The following is a 22,078-nucleotide window of genomic DNA, read 5'->3' as shown; positions in this document are numbered from 1 at the left end:
CTCATGCCTTTTTTTTTTTTTTTTTTTTTTTTTTTTTTTACTGTTTTAGTCTTCACCACCTCTTCCAGAAGGGCATTCCTGGCATCCATCACCTTCTCCATAAAGAAATATTTCCTGGCATTGCTTCCAAGTCAATCCCCGGGAGTTCCATTTTGTGTCCCCTAGTCCGACTGCTTGCTTTCCAACAGAAAAGGTTTGAGGATTGTGCATCATTAAAACCAGGCGTTTATAGACACAAAAGCGACAATTATTTCAAATTTGACAGAGGAAACCAGAAAACTTGGTAAATACGTCACATTTGTTCTGTATCAGAATTAATAATTCTTTGTGTGTGTGAAAGTCAAATTTTGCAATAAAGCTAGAAATTCTACTAGATACAGATTCAGATTTATACAACTACATTATTGCAGCAGACACTTACCACCAATGTTTACAATAGATTCTGGTCCAACAAGCGAACCTTCAAACAACCTCTCTGCTTGTCTTAATTTCAGATTGGGCTCTAGAACACCACTCAGAAGAGGTGGTTCTTGGAAACTAGAAAAACAAAAAAACATCCTCATGAGGTTTTATCAAATCTCTCATATTTTGCATCAACTTCAGTAGAGTACATGAACGGGAGGTAAAGACCTGTCAAGTCTCCCGTTTTTGTGGGCCATTTTCCTGCACTCCTGCTGAGGCAGGCCAAACTCCAACTCAATCATGGCTGGCTTCTGGGGATGGTGACCTGTGTGATAACACTAGGGGGCACCATTGCGCTCCTGATGCAGCCAGTGGGCCAAAGAGCTGCTGGCCATCCTTCCTAGTAGGGCCTGTGAGGGCTCACCAGTTGCTGCCACCTACACCATCTCCACAGGGCTGTAGATTCTTCGCCCCTTTCCCCATGGCCCACAGATCCAAAGTGCTGCTATCTGCCCTCCCCCTAAAAGACAGCTCTGCCAGCTGTGCTACTAAACTCTGCCTCCTGATGCTGGTGCCTCACTTTCCCATATACCATTTTTCACTCCATAAGACGCATTTTTTTCCCCAAAAGTGGGGGAAAACGTCTGTGTGTCTTATTTATTTAAAAATATTTCTATACCGTCTTTTCAAACGAATTTGACCAAACGGTTTACAAAATACAGATTATATAAGAAAAACAAAATAACCAAAAAGTTACATTAGATAAAACCATAAACAAATAAATTAAAACCAAAAGATAAAATAAACGAAGAAAAATAGTAAGAAAAAAATACAGTATATCATTATAATCCCTACTCCTTTAAGTCTGACTATACTATTTTTTTAACAAAACAAGTAAAAGAAGAAAAAACAAAATAATAAGCCTTAGAAACCTGTAACTAATAAAGACCAGAGCACTGGTAGATGTGAAATCAGGCAATCAATAGAAGCGTATGATATGTATCTTATTGAGGTTAGGTGTTCAAATTATCAAGATCTCCAAATGCGATCTTAAATAAATGAGTTTTTACTGCCTTCTTGAATTCACTATGGCTGGCAATTTGCCTTAAAGTGTTAGGCAGTGAATTCCACAGCAAGGGTCCCGCCACTGAGAAGGCTCTTTCTCTGGTCACATTTAGTCTTGCCAATCTAACTGTAGGAACATCAAGCAGATATTGAGATGATGATCTAAGGTGTCTCGCCGGTTTATATAGCCGTAGTGATGTGCAAAGCCAAGTTGAATCTGAATCATGGATTAAAGAGTGAATTAGAGAAAGAACTTTATATTTTACACGGAATTTGATTGGAAGCCAGTGTAGCTTATACAAAATAGGAGAAATGTGATGTCTCATTGGCAATCCTACTAATAAACGAGCCGCAGAATTCTGTATTTGTTGCAATGGTTTTATAGCGGAATCTGGAAGACCCAAAAATAGACTATTGCAATAGTCTAAACCAGCAAAAATGAGGGATTGAAGAACTGTTTGAAAGTCACTTTTGAAGAGTAAAGGTTTTAATCTTTTTAAGGTGTGTAGCTTAAAAAATGAATTTTTTACTAAAGTAGAGACATGGTGCGATAAGGAAAGATTTGTATCTATTTGTATTCCCAAATTGCGGGCGACTTTCTTAACTTTAATTGCCTCACTACCTAGAGTAACCAAAGGTGGGGGACCATTTGTAGGGCTATCTACTACGCTCAAAAGAAGGAGTTCTGTTTTTTTAGCATTGAGTTTAAGCCTGCTATGGCTTAGCCAATGTTCAATTGTCTTAACGTAAAGGTTACACAGTGAAATAGTCTCAGCCCAAGAAGATTTATATGGGACATAGATTTGGATGTCATCCGCGTAGATCTTAAATTGAACATCCAATGAAGCTAGGATATGACACAATGGGAGAAAGTATATATTAAATAAAACTGGTGACAGGGATGACCCTTGCGGGACCCCAGTATTTTGCGTGTAAATTTGTGAGGATTTGCCTTTAAAGTTTGACAGCGGCGATTGGCAAGATAACTAGTAAACCAATTCAATACTGTAGCTTGTATACCAATCGCTTGAAGTCTGGATATTAGGATCTTATGATCAAGCGTATCAAACGCTGCTGATATATCCAGTAAGATCAAAAGAAAATCAGTATTAGAATCAAATCCTCGTATATATGTATCAAAAGATGAAAGTAAGAGGGTCTCAGTTGAATAGCCCTTTCTAAAACCATGTTGATCTGGATGTAAAATATCATGTTCTGATAAATAATCTCTCAGCTGAAAAAGCACGGATGATTCAATAGTTTTTGACAATGAGGTGAGAGTAGCAATTGGTCTAAAATTTGTGAAATCTAATAGCGAAGATGATTTGTTTTTTTGAATTGGTGTAATAGAAGCTAATTTCAATTGATGTGGAAAAATACCTGTTTCCAATGATTGATTTATAATAGAGCATATTTCAGGACAATAGTCACCTAGTTCTTTAAAGATGGCACCCGAACAAGGATTTAAAGGGGAATTAGATAACTTTTGTTTTTTTATTATTTTTTGAATGATATCATTTGAGACTAAATCAAATGAACTCCAATTATGAACTGGAGATTGGTCTGCGTAGGTTGGATAAGGTAAATTCTTGAATTCTTCTATGATGTTATTTATTTTTTGCTGAAAGAATAAAGCTATTTTCTCACAAGTGTCCTCTTCAATTTCCGAAACATCGGAGCTCGGAGGTGATACCAATAACTTAACAATATTAAATAGAATATGAGGATTTTTGTTAGCCAAATTAATTTTATTAGCATAGAACTTCTTCTTTGCTATATCTATGTCTTGTCTATATTTTCTCAATGTTAACAAAGTATTTATTTTTATTTTGAATATTCTTATGTTTTCTCCACCGACGCTCATTTTTTCTCAAAGATTTTTTTAAATCGTGTAATGCGTCTGTATACCATGGGTTATTTGATTTCTTTTTCTTATAAATAATCGTGGGTTTTAAAGGGGCAATAGAATTTAGAGTATCTGTAATGACATTATTCCAACAGTCAATTGTTTTTTCTACTTCATCTTGCACTGTTATTGGTACTTTATTAGCAAACGCGGTCAAAAATTCCTCATTTGTAACTTTTCTTCTAATATTAATCACTTTTTTGGGGGGACATACTGTGACAACTTTACTCATAACTGCTGAAAAAGATTAAATGGTGATCAGACCATGGAACTTCTTCATTCTTGACTTTGTCCAGTGGAATACTGATCGATACAGAGTTATAGAATACCAAATCTAAAGTATTTCCTTTTCTATGAGTGGGAGCAGAGATTAATTGAGACCAACCTAAGCCATTCATGGCTTCCAAAAATGAAATCACATGAATAGGCTTATTTGGCAAATTTACATGTACATTAAAATCTTATGGAGCGAATATTAAAAAAACCCCAAAAAAACAAAAAACTAACTACAACCCTCCACCCTCCTGACCCCCCCCCCCCCAAGACTTGCCAAAAGTCCCTGGTGGTCCAGGGGGGGGGAGGTCCCAGGAGTGATCTCCTGCTCCTACCATGTGACAGGGACTGACCAATGGCACCGGTAGTCCCTGTCACATAGTAAGGGCAAAGGACTGCCAGCGCCATTTTGATTACTGGCAACCGACGGCCCAAGTGCAGGAGATCGCTCCCGGGGCCCCCCCCCCCAGACCAAATCCTATGTTGCAGGTGGCCCGAGAAGACCAGGGCCGCTGCAGAGCTCATCTTTCAGCGACCTGTGAAGAGGAGGCCCAGAGGGGGGAGAGGGAGAGAGGGAGAGAGAGAGAGGGAGAGAACCTGTGTTTGAGGGAAGAAGACAGATGGAGAGAAAAGAAAAGAAATAGAAAAGACGACAATATAAAAGGAACTGGCAAAAAAATAAGAAAGGGAAAGTGAAAAAAAAAGCCTGTGACCAACAGATTAGAAAACTAAGATTAGACAGCAAATTACTTTTTACTGATTGGCACATGTAATCTTTGGGAATGTGCAAGAGTAGCACTTTCTCTATGCAGATCTCACAATGTACGAGATCAGCATGGAGGAACTGGAAGCCCACGGGGCCTGCACAGAGGAGGCAGCAGAATGGGCTTCAGTGCCAGTGGCAGCAATCAGCGCCTCCCCAATAACCATGCGGCAGCAGAGGAATGAGAGATGCTCAGAGGTTGCTGGCAAAAGAGCGAGAGAGGGTCTGCCTTTAGTGTGTGCATATGTATGAATGGGAGTCTGCCTGGGGGGTGTATGTGTGAGAATAAATTGGTGCCTGCCTGGGGGTCTGTGTGTGTGAGAGTGAATGTGTGCATACCTGGGGAATGGGGAGGGAGTGGTGTGAGAATGAATGGGAGCCTGCCTGGGGGGTCAGTGTGAGAATGACTGGGAGCTTGCCTGCATGTGTGTGTATGTGAGGGAGCCAGTGAGAGTGAGAGTGAGTGCATGAGTGTGTATGAGAAAATCCAGGGGAGTAAGAGTGTGTGTGTGTGTGTGGAATGGGAGAGTGTGTCAGTGTCTGAGAGAGCGAGAGGTTATGTTGGGTATAAGAGCATGATTGTGTATGTATGTGAGTATGTGTGAGAGAGAATGGACATGTAAGTATGTGTGAGAGAGAGGATAACCTCCTAATCCTCGACAATATCAGGGTGACTGGAAACCAAGAGCTCCATTGTATGGACAAGCAGGGGCTGTTTAAAATCCTTATTAGTTTTAATTATTGGATGTTATTTGATATATGTGCTGTTTTGAAATATTTTATTGATGTTTGGGAAATTGTAAAAAATGTATATGATTTTAATTAATAGAAATTCTGTTTATCAGTGGTTTTAAAATATTCTTTTATTAGTATGTTTTTACTATTATAACTGATGCTTTATGTTTCTTGATTTTATTTGTTTTATGAGGATTGGTGGTTCTGTTTTTCCACTGTTAATATACAGAGTCTGGCTTCTTGGAGTTTCCATTTCAGTTTTTGTCTAATTTGTGCTCCTTTATTTTGTATTCTGTATTTGGTGAGGGTCTGTCTCTTCTCTGTGTGTGTGACCATGATGAGAGATTCTGCTAGCATGTAGTGTCTGTATAGGGATCTATAGCAATCGGGTTTGTTTTGTTTCCTCAGTAGGTGGTGTATTGGTATTCTAGGACACAGTGTAATATTTACCCTTGCTTATTCACAGGTAGGGTTATTGTTGTTTGAGTCCTTGGTGTTATTACTGTTATGTTACAATGGGATTGCAGTATAGATTTTGAGTGTCTTTTTTGCAGGGTTTTGTGTTAGTTCACAATGTGCCTGGCAGCGGAAGGTGTTTGTGCTGCTGTTACTGTGAGGTGACACCAGAATTTGAAAATATCTTAGTATGATGAGCTGTAAGGGAAACATCCAGGCTCCATTGTTTGGGGGAATTTCAGTGGATGCACAGAGTTACAGAACTGGAGGTGCAGGTGTTGTATTAAGTTAACTGTAAACAGAGATGATGTTCCCAACGTATTTCGGTATATAAAAACGCTTAAATAAGCAAATCAATTTGTATTGACATTCTGTCCCTTCCTATATATTCCAGACTTCACTCTCATAGCCTCATTCAACTAATTCTATATGGCTATCAAATTATTTTATAGTGTGAAACTGGCCAGCTTTTTACAAATTACGCAGAAGACCCTTTAGACTTTAATACTTTTTTTTTTAATCACCAATTTTAAAGCAAGATCCATGCTATAGAGGTGGGTGTGATGAAGAAATGTCATTTTGGCTCCCCCCCCCCAAAAAAAATTCTTCTGACTAGAGATGCCACTGATTTTCTGTGACCTTAAGCATTAGTACAAGAAGGATTAAGGGGGGGGGGATGCTGGAGAGGCACACAAATGCATTAGCCCCCGGCGCCGGAGACCCTTGGTGCGCCACTAGGTGCGAACCATATGGGGCCGCAAGCGGTGGCAAAGAGGTGTGGAGATTTGGCGGGCTGCGAGCAGTGCCCAACCTGCTCGCGACCCAGAAAACCACACAGTCAGCGGGCTGTGATCGAGAATGAGGTATGAGTCGGGGGCTGAGACCGGGAGGGGGGGGGGGGGGGGAGAGCGCAAGGGAGAAGGCCTCACCTAGGGCGCCAAATCCCCTTGCACCGGCCCGGGACTGGGTTAGAAACTGGTCGAGTGTAAGGCATTTAAAAGGTAGGGGGTAAATTGATTTCACTCTGAGGAGAAAGGCTGGTGTGCTGCAGGGAACAGTGCTTTGATCAGTTCTTTTCATCATATTAACCCCTCCAGGATTGCACTCTCAGAAATGCTCCAGTTCCACCCATAGGGCCTCAGAAGCAGGCTGAACTCCAGTCTCAATGTGTAGATGAGACAAAGGTAAAGAGAACAGGATTTTGTTAGAACTGGGGGAACATTCTAGAGGAAACCTATTTCGAACGGTTACCCTTCACCTTAACCAGGGTAGAACCCAGCTGCTGTACTAAACATTTACAAAGAAAAGAGCAGCTTTTAAAACTAAACCATAGGAAAAAGCAGAGAGTTAATTAGAAGTGCATGGTTCAGAAAGATGTCTTCCAAGGATTTTTACAAACAAGAAAGTTAGAATATACCAGCAGAGAGGTTGTGGTTAAGGCTGAAGTAGCCCAAATAGATGTAGATAGAGAGGAAATAGCATATAATATAAGCAGTGTAGAATTATTCCAACAAGTGGGTTGTGAATAAAAATAAACGTTCAAACAAAAAAACCCCAATTCTTTAAAATGTCTGTATGCGAATGCCATAAGTCTGAATATTAAGACTGGAGAGGTAGAATGTATAGCATGAGGATATAGACATTACAGGTATTTCAGAGACATGATAGAAGAAGAGGATAACCAATGGGATATCAGGGTATAATTTATGTCACTGTGACAGGGCACTTCAAATTGGGGGAGGAAAGGATGACAGTCAAGCAGGATTAAAATGCATTGTAGAATCCTTATGAATAGAAATTCCATGTGAGACAGGTAAGAGTATAACAGTGAGTGTATTACTACTGTCCACCTAGCCAACATAAAGAAACAGACAAATGCTAGCTAAAATTAGAAAGGCAAATACATTTGGCAACACAATAATGAGATTTCAATTACTCCAGTATTGACTGGATAACTGTCTCAGGACGTAATAGAGAGATTACGTTTTTCGATACTATTAGGACTGCACCATGAAGCAGTCATATGAACAGACAAGAAAGGCAGTTATACTTTAGATATAATCCTTAGGAGAAAGCACAACCTGGTGTGAGGGGTTAATGTTGAGGGGCTACTAAGCAATAGCAATCATAATGCAGTCAAATTTGACTATCACTGGAGGGAGGATATTATTGTATTAGCCTGCAACTTTATGAAAGGAGATTGATAGAATGAAGAAATTATAAAAACAAATAAAAAATAAAAGATGTGTAGACATTGTTTAAAAATACCATCTTGGAACTTAGATAAAAATGTATAACATGCGTTAAGAAAAAAAAAAGGTTGAAGGAAGACCAAATGGCTGCTAGCATGGTTTAATGGTGAGAGGAAAGCGAGAGTTAAAACCGGAAAGGGAACTGTTCAAAAAAAATGGAAAGCAGACACAAATTAAGAAAATAGGCATGTGTATAAGCACTGGCAGGTTCAATATAAAACTGTAGCAAGATAGGCCAATAGAACTTGAGAAGCTGGTTAGAGAGTAGAAAAAAAAATTTCAAGTACACTCAAAGCAAAAAGCCTGTGAGAGAAAATCAGTTAGGCTTCTGGATGACAGAGGGGTCATCAGGAAGAATAAGGGAATAGCAGAAAAAAAGTGAATGAATTTTTTGCTTCTGTCTTTACTGAGAAGGATGTTGGGAGCATACCCACACCTGAGGCGTTCTTTAATGTGGTGATTCTCGGCAACTAAAACATCTCTGATAATGGAAGATATAACAGATTAAACTGACAAACTAGAGAAACATGATCAGGACCCCAGAGTCCTAAACAAATTAAAATATGAATTGCAACCTGTAACATTTAAAAACAGCCTCAATTCCTGAAGATTGGCTAATGTGGAGAGATTAGAGAGAGATAGAGTGTCATGGCTTAATAGGGAAGAGTCAACATAGTTTTAGAATGGGTCATCTTGCCTTACCAATCTCAGACTTTTTTGAAGATGTAAATATGCAGATAAAAAGGTGAGAATTTTCATTTTATGATTAGTCATGTTTTTATCTTTTTAAAAAGGCTTGCATCACAAGCCTGAAGCTTTTATCTGCTGTTCCAGTTTTTCCAGCCTAGCTCTATGATCTCCAAGAGACTGTGCTTGTGTTTCCTGTTACTAGACTTCAGTGGAAATAGAATTGACTGGGTATTAATTATCTATAGGGGCTTTCTCCATTCCTGTAATACTATCCACATACGAGTCCAGCATTACCACCGAAGACCTAACCAAGAAAGATCCTGAGACCCCATATCTCAACCTTCCAACTGAGCATCAGGCAGCTTGCCAGCAGCTCCATCTTCCATAGCATCTCCACTTGCTTTCTAACCCTGCCACCAGCATTTCTCTTTCCTAATGCCTGGGTGGGGAGGGGAGGGATCCAACCACCACACAAGAGGCTTGCTTTTCATCTTCTGTACCAGCTCTTGCTCCAGAGGCTCTGCTGTAATTCTGTCTTGCACACCCTTTACTTGCCTAAAGCAAAAAAAAAAAAAAAGAAATCCACGGCACAAGAAACAGGGGAAGTGCTTCAAAAGAGATACCGGTAAATGCCAAAACATGTGTAAATAATGTAATACAAGCATAAATCTGACTTGTACTTTACAGCAAACACCAGTGGCTTTCTAATTACTAACAAAGGCACATCTGACAGCAGAGCCTTGACATAATATATGAGCTGTCGTTATGCCCAGAAGTATCTTTCCACATGCTCACTTGAGCAACATGTGAGCAGTGCTTAAGAGTTGAGAACTCAAAAGAAAATGTTCTAACAAAAAAAAAAGCACATTTGAAATTGCAACATATCCTTAACACAATTTCAGCTGCAATGTGACAGTTAATGGGAGCATCAGTACATGTCCAAACGGCTACCGTTAACAAGGTCATTTTTGAACTGCAAACCACACATCCTGCTCTTCTCTGTATGATACTTTTGATTTGAACAAAAATCTTCTGAAGTTTTCACAAATCAACAAGCAAAAGCTAAAGGCTGGGCATGTCTAAACCAGTCAAATGACTTACTATTAATTCTTACAAGAGGAGAGCCAAAGTATAAAAGAGGAGGGAACAAAAGGAAGAAGAGAAAGTTGTCATATAGTTGAGAGATCATCTTTTCATTTTGCAGCATGGATGTTAGACTTAAAAAAAAACAAAAAAAAAACAAAAACACCCAACTATATATTTCCGGGGAAGGTATCATCACCATAATGTCCTATTGCAGGTCCAAGTGAAAAATAACCCCTGCACAGAAGCCAATTAAGTTTCTTTGTGAAGATTATTCAAACAGGTCTGATCTTTCCACCAGCAAAAAGTGGCAAGCTTGCAGCTTTGACAAAGGGTAGAAAATACAGATTGATTTCAGACTGAGGATGGCAAACTTACTATCTTTCTTGATATACTACCGCTTTAAAACCAACCTTTTAATTTTATAGCTCAGTTCTTCATCACTGAATTTATTCCTACAACTCCATTCTTTATGCTTTCCAACATAGAGTTTAGAAAAAAAAAGTGATATAAAATAGATCAAAGCCCAGCTGAACGTAGATACATTAACTCTCCAAAAAGGGGTTGAAATTCATCAAATTTGAGATGCAGGAAGAAAACATGAATTCCTCACACGAGTTTGAAAACCAGAAATATTGGGTCAGTAATTTCAGAAAACTAAGTCTCAAAAAAAAAAAAAAAAGTCCCTATTGTTTTCTATGGGAAACTGGTAGAAGCTGTAGAATGCCGACCATGACTCTATTCCAAACACCCCTCCAGCATTTTACCTCAGAGCAACACAGGCAGAGAGAGAGACGTGCAAAAATAACTAAAGCAGCTGAAGATCAAGAGTACCAAAAGGACACCTTCAAAGCCATCTCTGCCACACACATAACCATCCCACTACAATACTCTCCTCCTCCACATCTCTCCTCCCCCAGAGATAAGGTGTCATTTTCCCTAATTCACATCCCCACCTACTCTATCCAGAGAAGTCCATGGATTTGTTGGAAATTACCAATTGCTATGCCTCTCTGAGGAGGAGAGAAAAATAAAAATTTCTCTTGACAAGTCTTGCTGGAATACCTTTATGCAGTGACCTTGTATAACATCTAGACCAAATCTAGTAACCACTACTAGTGAAGTACAAAAGAAAGGAAAAAGAAAGATATACAGCTGCATGTTATCCAAGATAAAAAAAGGTGCTCACCCTTAGCTTCAGCCCTAGGGCTAATGATGGCAGCAATGACAGAACAGCTCTCTCAGATGACAACATTCCTGGTGTACTTATGGACTGTGATGAAAAGCCTGTTCATGGACCATTGCAGCAGGAGACAGACAGATCACAGAAACTAATCCCCGTCACCACTATTCTGTCTGCCACTGAATTACCAATTATTCCAACAATTCCTTGGGCTGGAGACACTAATGAACAGATTACAGACCTACCGGGGCCAATGCAATAAAACACACCCAGCTTAACACGAAGGTTTACTCGCGGTTGGGTGCACAAAGAAAGCATCCAGTGCAATAATAGAATTAGCACCTTCAGTCAAGTATTACAGGCAATGATGAAGCACATGCAGGACTAAATCAAATATCCAGAGCAGCAAGTACAACTCTAGATCAGGCATGAGTTTTATGACATTGCTGGGATGCCAAATTTATCGGCACAATAGACTGCACCCATTATCATGCTCATTCCTAAGTCAGATGAGGAAATTTTATTCTGTAACCAAAAGCACTTCTACTCCATGAATGGCCAAGTTGGTGCGTTGCACATTTTAAGATTCTGAGCATCATCTTAAGATATCCTGGGAGCTGCCATGCTTCATTCATCCTTGCCCAGTCCATGCTTTTGTGTAATTTCACAGAGGGAAAATATGGTGATGGCTGGCTGCTCAGTAAGTAAGTTACTAGGGACAGTAATGGGGACAGGGGAGAAGTAATGGACAGCAACATATTGCTATGCTTTGGCAAGTTCATATGGGAATGGTGGGGTGGAGGGATGCGGGACTCAGTACAAGACTATTGAGGCACCTGAAAAATGATGGATGTCTTTGCACATGGTTTATTTATTGAAGTATTTAAGTATTTGTAAGTCCCCTACAGCAGAATTAGTACTAGGTGAAGTGTGGTAAAAAAATGGGTTACACCCCATCTGGCGAGGTGGAGAGATAATGTGCTGGCTATACATGTCTCAAAAAAGAACGTAAATAATTTCCAACAAAAATCAAATCAGCAATAGGAAAGGAAATGTCAATTTGTATGCCGTTTCCCAATTAAGTTGGTTAATAATTTTTTAGTTTTCTATTTTTTTAATTTTTTATATATATATATCTATATCGAGCCGCATCAGCAAGCCTGTCGGCGTGTACTTTCTTATGATATTTCAAACGAAAGCCGCCCGGACTTCTAATCATTTGCGGCAGTCCTTGATATTCTTTTGTTATATAGTTATTACTAAAGCTTTTCATTAAATCATTAATAAATTCACAACTGTGCAGTAATCTATTCCAACACAGAACATGCTCTACGAGGAGTGAACTGTGTTGGAATAGATTATTGCACAGTTGTGAATTTATTAATGATTTAATGAAAAGCTTTAGTAATAACTATATAACAAAAGAATATCAAGGACTGCCGCAAATGATTAGAAGTCCGGGCGGCTTTCGTTTGAAATATCATAAGAAAGTACACACCGACAGGCTTGCTGATGCGGCTAGATATAGATATATATATATAAAAAATTAAAAAAATAGAAAACTAAAAAATTATTAACCAACTTAATTGGGAAACGGCATACAAATTGACATTTCCTTTCCTATTGCTGTGCTGGCTATACATGTGCCAGTGGTACACTTTGATGCAATTTTGTTATTCCCTTTAATAGGTGATACAGGCTGTAGGTGATGTAAGATTTGGTTGCTTAACCCGCTCCTGGACTTGTTTACTGCTGCTGATAGAGGATACGAAGCCCATGCAAGCACAAGATTTGCCATTGAGTGGAAATTCGGCATGCTGAAAAGCTGTTTTATGTGCTTAGACCGGTCTGGCAGTGCTCTTCAGTATAGTCTGGAGAAGGTGGCATGCATAGTTATGGCCTGCTGCATGCTACATAACATTGCTTTGGAATGGAAGATGAGGTTGCCGTTGACTTGCTGCTGGATCCACCCATGCGACCAGCAGCAGAGACTGATACAACCGTGAGAGGTTCCAAGGTTTTTACAGCTGCTAGCAATTACCCCTCTACCCCAGCTATTTGACGAGTCTGGCATAAAGAAGATTTTGTGTTTGAAAACCTAACATTTTCTTGTCCTTTATTCAGGATTTAGAATCAAAGGTCAATGGACAGGCTAGACACAAAAAAATGTCCTTCCTTTGAGTTCTGTTTTTGTGTGTTCTTTAACTGTAAATTAAACTCAAATTTTTATTATATAAATACAAATATAAGTTGCCATACTGAGTCAGACTGAGGGTCCATCAAGCCCAGCATCCTGTTTCCAACAGTGGCCAATCCAGGTTACAAATACCTGGCAAGTACCCAAATATTAAGTAGATCCCATGCTAGTAAAGCCGATAATAAATCAGTGGCTATTCCCTAAGTCAACTTGATTAATAGCAGTTAATGGACTTCTCCAAGAACTTATCCAAACCTTTTTTTTTTTTTTAAACCCAGCTACACTAACCACATCCTCTGGCAACAAATTCTAGAGCTAATTGTGCATCGAGTATGAGAATTTTCTGATTTTTGTTTTAAATGTACTACTTGCTAACTTAATGGAGTGCTCCCTAGTGCTCCTATTTTCCAAAAGAGTAAGTAACAGATTCACATTTACCCATTTTAGACCTCTATCAATCCTCCTTCAGCTGAGAATCCCTAACCTCTTTGGCCTTTCCTCTTAGGGGAGCTGTTCCATTCCCCTTTATCATTTTGGTCGCCCTTCTCTGAACATAATGGGGTAGATTTTATAAATCTACGCAAGCACGTACCCCTGTTCGTGCACCAGGCGCAAACAAAAGTACGCTGGATTTCACAAGATACGTGCGTAGCCGCTCGTATCTTATAAAATCCAGGGTCGGCGCGCGCAAGGGGGTGCACATTTGTGCATCTTGCGCGGGCCGAGCCCTGCGCGCGCTGCCCGTTCCCTCCGAGGCCGCTCCAAAATCGGAACAGCCTCAGAGGGAACTTTCCTTCAGCCTCCCCCCACCTAACCCACCCCCCCCCCCCCCCCCGGCCCTATCTACACCCCACCAGCTTTGTTGAATAAGTTATGCCTGCTCGAGGCAGGCGTAATTCTGCGCGTGCCGGGCCGGCTGCCACATGCCATGTTCCGTTCCGGGGGCTGGTCCGGAGGCCGCGGCTACGCTCCCGGAAGATGCGCCGTCTCGACATGCACTCCCCCAGGAAAGCCCCAGGACTTGCGCGCGCCACTGAGCCTACTCAACATAGGCTCAGCGCGAGCAGGGGGAGTTTGGGCCAGGTTTTTGGGGGGTTAAGAAGATCAGAGACCATCATGTGGAGCCAAGTTTGTGATCCCTACGTTCACCTGTCATCCATCCCCCATCCTCACAAGGCCCCAGTGCTGGCCTGCATCCCCTCTCCCATGTGCATCCCCTTGCAAGCCCCCAGTACTGGCATGCAGCACCGAGCCCTCTCAAGGCCCCCTGGCAGGAGTGCTTATTAGGGAGTGGGAGGGATGCACAGGAAGCCACACTGGAGCACCACAAATGCCTTACATTGACATCTAGGACCTGTACATCCATTTTCTATAGGTCCTTGTGACACTCAGATTGGACACCCAGGTCCCACACGTCCACTTCCTATAGGCCCTTGTGTCACACATAACGGAAGCCCAGGCCTGGGATGTAGATAATGAACACTTGGGTCCTGGCAGTGGATTTCCATTATGTGCGTATGATCTTGCAAACTCCTGCTACTTGTGGCCATTTTGTGCAGGATCATAAAAGGTAGAAGTAATGCCTCTGGGACACATGCCAAAATTGTAGTGAGGGCAATGTCGGCTCCTTGCACAATTTACTGTGGCAGATGAATGTCACTTTTTTTTATTCCAGAACCAGGACAGGGTCAATGATGCCTGGAGGGACCTCCATGCCCACTTTAATGCTCAGGCCTCCTTCCCTATTGAGGTAAGTACAAGTACTCAAAATAGGGTACAAAACAGAGGGGTGGAGAAAAACAAGCATTGCAGCATTGTTCAGAGTGGCTACAGGCCTTGCACACAGAGCTTAGAGAGCAGGAAGGTGAGTTGAAGTCACAAAAAGTCTCCCTTTCAAAATTGTGTTTTTATGTTTAAGTATCTTTATTAGTTTTTACATAGAACCAACAATGTCACAAAAGCAAACAATGCATCAACTGTAATTAAGTACATGAATGATAATGGCAGCATATATACACTGAAGGCATAACATTCCCCGAACCCCTCCCCCATATAGTGAGTTCAATTATGAGCAAAGAACACTAAGAGGCTGATGGGTTCTTCCAAGCCACCCCCAGTAAAACAATTAAACCCCCACACCGTACACCCCCCCCCCCTTAGGCCTTACTAAAGGAACTGAGCGTAGGTAAAGCAGGAAACAGAGGGGATTACAAAGCAGAGGGCATGGACATATCACTTAATATTAAGCTGCACTCTGAGAGGCAGCGATTGGATATAGGCATCCCAAATGGAGAGGAATGGCAGAGTTTTGTGAGCAACATCTATACGTTCCACCACTTTCTCTGTCAGGCACAGGAGGTGAATTTGATTTTTCCAGTATGTCAAATTAGGCAGGTCTGGCCCCACCCAGGTATGGAATATGGATTTCTTAGCTAAAAGTAAAAAACTTTCCGAATCCACAGACATTTGTACTTCTGACCCAACGCTACCCCACGCAGGTGGTCAAAAAGAAGAGCATGCGTCTGAACAGGTATCTGTATCTTAGTCACTCGGAAAATATAAGCAATAGCTGCGCGCCAAAAGCTCTGGATTTTGGGGCAACCCCAGAACTTGTGACCCAGTGTACCTGGTGAGAGAGAGAGTGCATTTCTCGCATGTGGGAGAGGTTGAGGCGGTGTGCTCGAATCTGGGAGTAGTAGTAGTGCATGAGAAATTTTATATTGAGTTTCGCGAAGGTCCTGACCACTCACAATCGTTGGAATACGCTTAAAGCAGAGAGCATATTGCGCTGCTGTCATATCCAGGGGGGAGCTCACTCTGCCACTGTGACAGAAGTCCCTCGAAATTTAGGGTAGGCTTCAGTTGCAGCAGAAGCTTATAATAGTAAGAAAGAGTGTGTTGGCAGGGTCCTCCATATCTACTATGTCAGAGAGGGAGTCTCGCTGGATGCTGTTCCAATCTTGGACCCGGAGGGTTCAGATATAACTGAGAATTCAAAAATTGTGTGTTTTTTAAATGATTCTTTCAGTAATGTTGCCCCAAAGCAAAATCTTTCCATTGCCTCACCCATTTTAAGTCATGGTACTAGGAGATGGAGGTGGGCATGAAGGAAGGAATGCACAAAAAGCAGACAAAAGGTCATAGCTGGGAAATTATTTTGGATTGTGTGGGTAGAGGTGGGGGGCTGTTCTTAAGTTTGAGTGGCAAAAATCAGATTGTTCTCCTTCTGTCGTGGAGAACTGATACATTTTGATGGCTTCCTTCCTCTCCCCACCAGCACCCCCCCAGGGGAGTTTGGTTACACTTTTTTGTCTGTCATTTCAGATATCACAAGCACTTTGGAGGGTAAGAGGCACCCCCACCTCAGCAACGCAAGTAGCTTCCACCACCACCTGACAGCCAAAGGTGGTCACCACCACCAGCGGTGAATCTGGTGACAGCAGGCTAGCTAGACAGCAGGCAGCTCAGCCCATGTTAACATCACAATAACATAAGCTACAACATCACATCTACCCCCCATATCCCACCATCTGCGATAATCCTGAATGAATACTTCAGTACATGCAGTGGGGGGGGGGGGGGGGGGGGGGGGAACACACCAAATTTTGTCATAAAACTGCATATTTCATTTTAGCAGATGGATCAGCTTCGCCACCAACGCAATTTCATGCACTTGTCTCTGCCAACGAGTCAGCGTTGAAGCAGCTTTCCACATTAAGGCTATCATGTAGCAGCCAGCATGAATTAACTGATCTGCCACAATTCTTTGCGCAGTAGTGAGATGCTTCCCCCAGATACCCAGAAGACATAATTCAGGATTGAGGACTAATTCCTGCCCCAAAATGAGATGACATTCTGCCATGACCAATTGCCAGAAAGTTGTAATAAATTCACGACCACCAGACGTACAAAAATGCCTGGATGGCAACAACTGCACCAGGAAAGCCCATTAGAATTTGGCAAGAATTTAGTATAGAATAAAGGATATCTATATGGAAGGCAGAGAAGCTTTCCCATCAATTCAACGTAACGACTACATAAAGTAGTCTTATGTGCTTTTTTCCAAATCCCTTTCCATTCCTGACTAGTTAATTCCAGCTGAAGATCTCAGTTCCATTGCTGTATGAGAGCCAGTGGTGTGTCCAACTTAACTTGAATTTTCTGCAAAGCTTTAGAGAGGTATACTTCTTTGAGGTATAGTTTTCTGAATGAGTATTCGCTCTCAGATCAGTTAATTCATGCTGGCTGTTACACGATAGCCTTAATGTGGAAAGCTGCTTCAACGCTGACTCGTTGGCAGAGACAAGTGCATGAAATTGCGTTAAGATCATGAGAGGTCTTGAACGAGTAGATATGAATCTGTTATTTACACTTTTGAATAATAGAAGAACTAGGGGGCATTCCATGAAGTTAGCAAGTAGCACATTTAAGACTAATTGGAGAAAATTCTTTCACTCACACAATAAAACTCTGGAATTTGTTAGAGGATGTGATTAGTGCAGTTAGTGTAGCTGGGTTCAAAAAAGGTTTGGATAAGTTCTTGGAGAAGTCCATTAACAGCTATTAAACAAGTTTACTTAGGGAATAACCACTGCTATTAATTGCATCAGTAGCATGGGATCTTCTTAGTGTTTGGGTAATTGCCAGGTTCTTGTGGCCTGGTTTGGCCTCTGTTGGAAACAGGATGCTGGGCTTGATGGACCCTTGGTCTGACCCAGCATGGCAATTTCTTGTGTTCTTATGAGGCTGCCATCCCCTTTCCAAATAGTGACCGAACTCTACCACCAAGTGCCGACAGAATGTTTCTGACTTCCCCACCACCTCAAATTCCTCTTTGAGGTCCTGAAAAGATTTAAGCTGAGTACTATCATCTTCCCATAATTGTCCCAGAAACTTTAGGCCCAGTTTCTGCCAGCTGGCGCCATCTCAATACAACATAGATGTTGCCAATCTAAGAGTCCCGCGCGTGTATGCGTGGGGGGGGGGAGTAAGCGCCAATAAACTCTGCGCTGGCCACTTCAGTTTTTTACCCAGATCTTTCCAGATTTTCAGCATGTACATAATGTGAGGGCCAGTGCTACTGGCTTTCTTAACTCTCATGAGCAACTCAGGCTGCAGGAGCAACACTGGCAAGTCCACATCCCCCACCAGTTGACGTTCGATCATCTACCACAGTACACTATGCAACCACACCATAGCCCCTACCAGCCCACAGGCCCAATAGTAACTTTGTAAAATCAGGGAGGGCCATTCCGCCCTCCTCCTTGGGCACCAAAGCGTGCGCATCTTAATGCATGCCAGCCGCTGATGCCAAATACACTTTTTCATAACAGCATAAAGACTGAGATGAACACACCTGGGTAAATAATAGGGAATGGGCTGGAACAAATAGATTAAGTGGGGAAGAATGGACATTTTTAGAACATTAATGCTGCTCAGCATGAGAGGAAGTGATTTCACCCCCTAGATCCTGTTTAATTTTTGTAATTGTAGGTGCATAATTGAGCCTGTAGCTGTCTGCCACTCTACATGGCACCATATCCCTAAGTGTTTGAAGCCATCCCAAGCCTTCCTAAAGGCTGAGAAGCATCATGGAATTTGTTCTAAGCTCAATATCCCCAGAGGAAAGACTTCAGATTTGGTACAATTAGTTTTATATCCAAAAAATCTACCATATTTAGATAGTAGAGCTAGCAGCTTAGGGCCAGATTGTTTGGGATTAGTCAAGAAGAAAAAAGGACGTCATCCACAGACAGACATAAGACATGCTTAGCCCCCTCTACCAGAAAGCCCGTCACCTCAGGGTTCATCTGGACTTTGTGCGCCAGAATTTCAATGGCCAAGTTGAATATTAAAAGGGGAGAGAGGGCACCCTTGGCTTGTGCCCTGCAGTACGGGAAAGAACTCTGAACAATAACCATTAGTGAGCACTTTGGCAAGAGGGTGAGAGAGTATGGTACCTTTACCCAGTCCCTATACTCTACAGGGAGCCCCGCTTTCTATAGAACTTTGAATAAGGTGGCCCACTGAAGACGGTCAAATGTCTTTTCTGCATCCAAGGCCACCACAACGCCCGAACAAGTTTGCTTTGCCAAAGTAATTCTGTGAAAAAGTCTCCTTGTATTCGTGGTCAAAAGGCATCTTTTAATAAATCTTGTTTGATCATCTTCGACAAGAATAGGCATTACCCTCTCCAGGCGCGCCTGTAGTATTTTCACTAGGATCTTAACGTCGGAACTCAAGAGTGAAACTGGGCGGTACGAACCCGGATCCCATCCATCCCTGCCTGGTTTATGGATCAACACTCTGATCGCATCCAACATAGTATGTGGTGCTTCAGGGTTGGAATGCAGGTAATCAAAAGCCTCTTTCAGTCTTGTAGCTAATTCAAATGAGAAGTTTTTGAAAAGAGAGATATGAAATCCATTGGGTACCAGACTTTTACCCTTGGATAGGCCCATTATGGCCGTATAAGTCTGCCCTACCATAATAGTGGCCTTTAATCCATCCACTTGCCTTTCAGTGAGTGATGGGAATTCAGTCCCTACCAAGTAATCCTCTTTGCCATCCTCATGACTTGGCTCAGTATTACCATAAAGCCTTTAAGACCTCCTTAATGGACCGTGGGTAGTACGTGACCTCTCTAGCAGAGATTCCAATGCTCCCAATAACCATCTGAGGACGTCTTTACTACATGGCTCTAGCTAGGAGAGCCCCCATTTTATTTCCATACTCAGTCACTGGCGGGATAATTGAAATGACTGCTCAACGCCCCCCCCCCCCCTTGCAAATGGTAGAGATCCTCCCTTGCTGTCAAGCACCGTATACTCTTGAGGAACAAGAAGCCTTATGTTGTTCTAGGGTTTTTAATTCTTCCTTCCAGGGATTTTTTCCTTCATAGCCAGACTGGTTTCTGATGAGATGCAAAACTAATAATTCTACCACATAATACAGATTTAAGTGTTTCCAATAGAACTACCGGCAACTGCTCTGTTGCCCTATGTATCTCAGCAAATTCTTTAATCACATCTCTTATCTGACAAAAATTCTCATTACTCAGCAAAAGGATTCAAGCACCAAGTTTTGACCACGGGAGGTTCTGGAGGCATTTGAAATGGCAACAAAACAGGTCTATGGTCAGAGAGGGGACTAGAAATTAAAGAGGCTGCGCAGTGAAAGAACTCTATCCTGCTATAGGATAAATATCAGGGGCAGTAGAAGGTGTACTCCTTCCCTGGTGGATACTTAACACTCCAAACATCCATCACTCCCAACCTGGCCATCAGCTCTTTGGTCTGTAACTGAGGTTTGCCTGCGGAAGCAATCGAGATTTGGGTCTAGACATATATTCCAGTCTCCTCCCCTTACCAGCGGGAGGGAGGAAAAATTCTCAAATAATCGATGCTAGTCCCCTGTAATATTTATTTTGACTCATATACATTACTCAATGCAAATTGTTCGAGGAACAGCTTACACTCCAACACGGACTGCAGTGCTGGGAAAGATTGTGGAAACTATTCTAAAGATCAAAATCACAGAGCATTTAGAAAGACATGGTTTAATGGGGCACAGTCAGCATGGATTAATCCAAGGCAAGTCTTGCCTCACAAATCTGCTTCATTTTTTTGAAGGGGTTAATAAACATGTGGATAAAGGTGAACCGGTAGCTGTAGTGTATTTGGATTGTCAGAAGGCATTTGACAAAGTTACACATGAGAGGCTTCTAAGAAAATTAAAAAGTCATGGGATAGGAGGCAAAGTCCTTTTGTGGATTACAAACTGGTTAAAAGACAGGAAACAGAGAGTAGGATTAAATGGTCAATTTTCTCAGTGGAAAAGAGTAAACAGTGGAGTGCCTCAGAGATCTGTACTTGGACCGGTGCTTTTCAATATATTTATAAATGATCTGGAGAGGAATACAACGAGTGAGGTAATCAAATTTACAGATGAATCAAAATTATTCAGAGTAATTAAATCACAAGCAGATTGTGATAAATTGCAGGACCACCTTGCAAGACTGGAAGATTGGGCATGCAAATGGCAGATGAAATTTAATGTGGACAAGTGCAAGGTGTTGCATATAGGGAAAAATAACCCTTGCTGTAGTTACACAATGTTAGGTTCCATATTAGGAGCTACCACCCAGAAAAGAGATCTAGGCATCAAGGATAATACATTGAAATTGTCAGCTCAGTGTGCTGCAGCAGTCAAAAAAGCAAAACAATGGTAAGTAAAATGGAAAATGTCATAATACCTCTGTATTACACCATGGTGAGACAGCACCTTGAGTACCGTGTACAATTCCGGTCACCACATCTGAGATATAGTTGGTCTGGAGAAGGTAGAGAGAAGGACAACCAAAATGATAAAGGGGATGGAACAGCTCCCCTATGAGGAAAGGCTAAAAAGGTTTAGGCTGTTCAGCTTGGAGAAGAGAGACATCTGAGGGGGGATATGATTAAGGTTTTTAAAATCATGAGAGGTCTAGAACAGATAGATTTGAATCAGTTATTTACTCTTTCGGATAATAGCAGGACTAGGGGGCACTCCATGAAGTTAGCAAGTAGCACATTTAAAACTAATCATAGAACGTTTTCATTCAACGCACAATTAAACTCTGGAATTTGTTGCTAGAGGATTTGGTTAGTACAGTTAGTGTAACTGTTTTAAAAAAACGATTTGGAGAAGTCCATTAACTGCTATTAATAAAGTTGACATAGGGATTAGCCACTGCCATTACTGGCATCAGTAGCATGGGATCTATTTAGTGTTTGGGTACTTGCAGCCTGGACTGGCCACTGTTGGCAACAGGATACTGGGCTTGAAGGACCCTTGGACTGACCAGTATAGTAATTTCTTATGCTACGCATCATCCTTCTGGAATTTTATATATGGTTACTGGTAGTCAAAGGGAGGGCCTTGTTCACAAAGATCTATACTTGTCTGCTTTTTATGTTATGAGAAGAATAGTACACTTATCCAACCCACTCCCTCTGGAGCTTCGTATGTCAAGTAAGGAGCATGCAAGTCTCTTGCAACAGCGCTATGGGAGCCTTACACTTCTCCAGATAGA

At 41.6% G+C, this 22,078-nt stretch overlaps 1 protein-coding gene across 1 annotated transcript in view; it reads right to left on the bottom strand.

Moving 5' to 3' along the window:
* Positions 1–22,078, bottom strand: part of APMAP (adipocyte plasma membrane associated protein) — a 134,685-nt gene that overhangs the window by 84,071 nt on the left and 28,536 nt on the right. Inside the window, exon 3 of the mRNA XM_029594506.1 lies at positions 422–537. Within this exon, the coding sequence (XP_029450366.1) occupies positions 422–537 (116 nt within the window). The remainder of the gene's footprint in view (positions 1–421; positions 538–22,078) is intronic.

Source organism: Rhinatrema bivittatum, chromosome 3 (genome assembly GCF_901001135.1).
Source record: "Rhinatrema bivittatum chromosome 3, aRhiBiv1.1, whole genome shotgun sequence".
Lineage (NCBI taxonomy): Eukaryota > Metazoa > Chordata > Amphibia > Gymnophiona > Rhinatrematidae > Rhinatrema > Rhinatrema bivittatum.
This window is presented reverse-complemented; position numbering and strand designations above follow the sequence as displayed.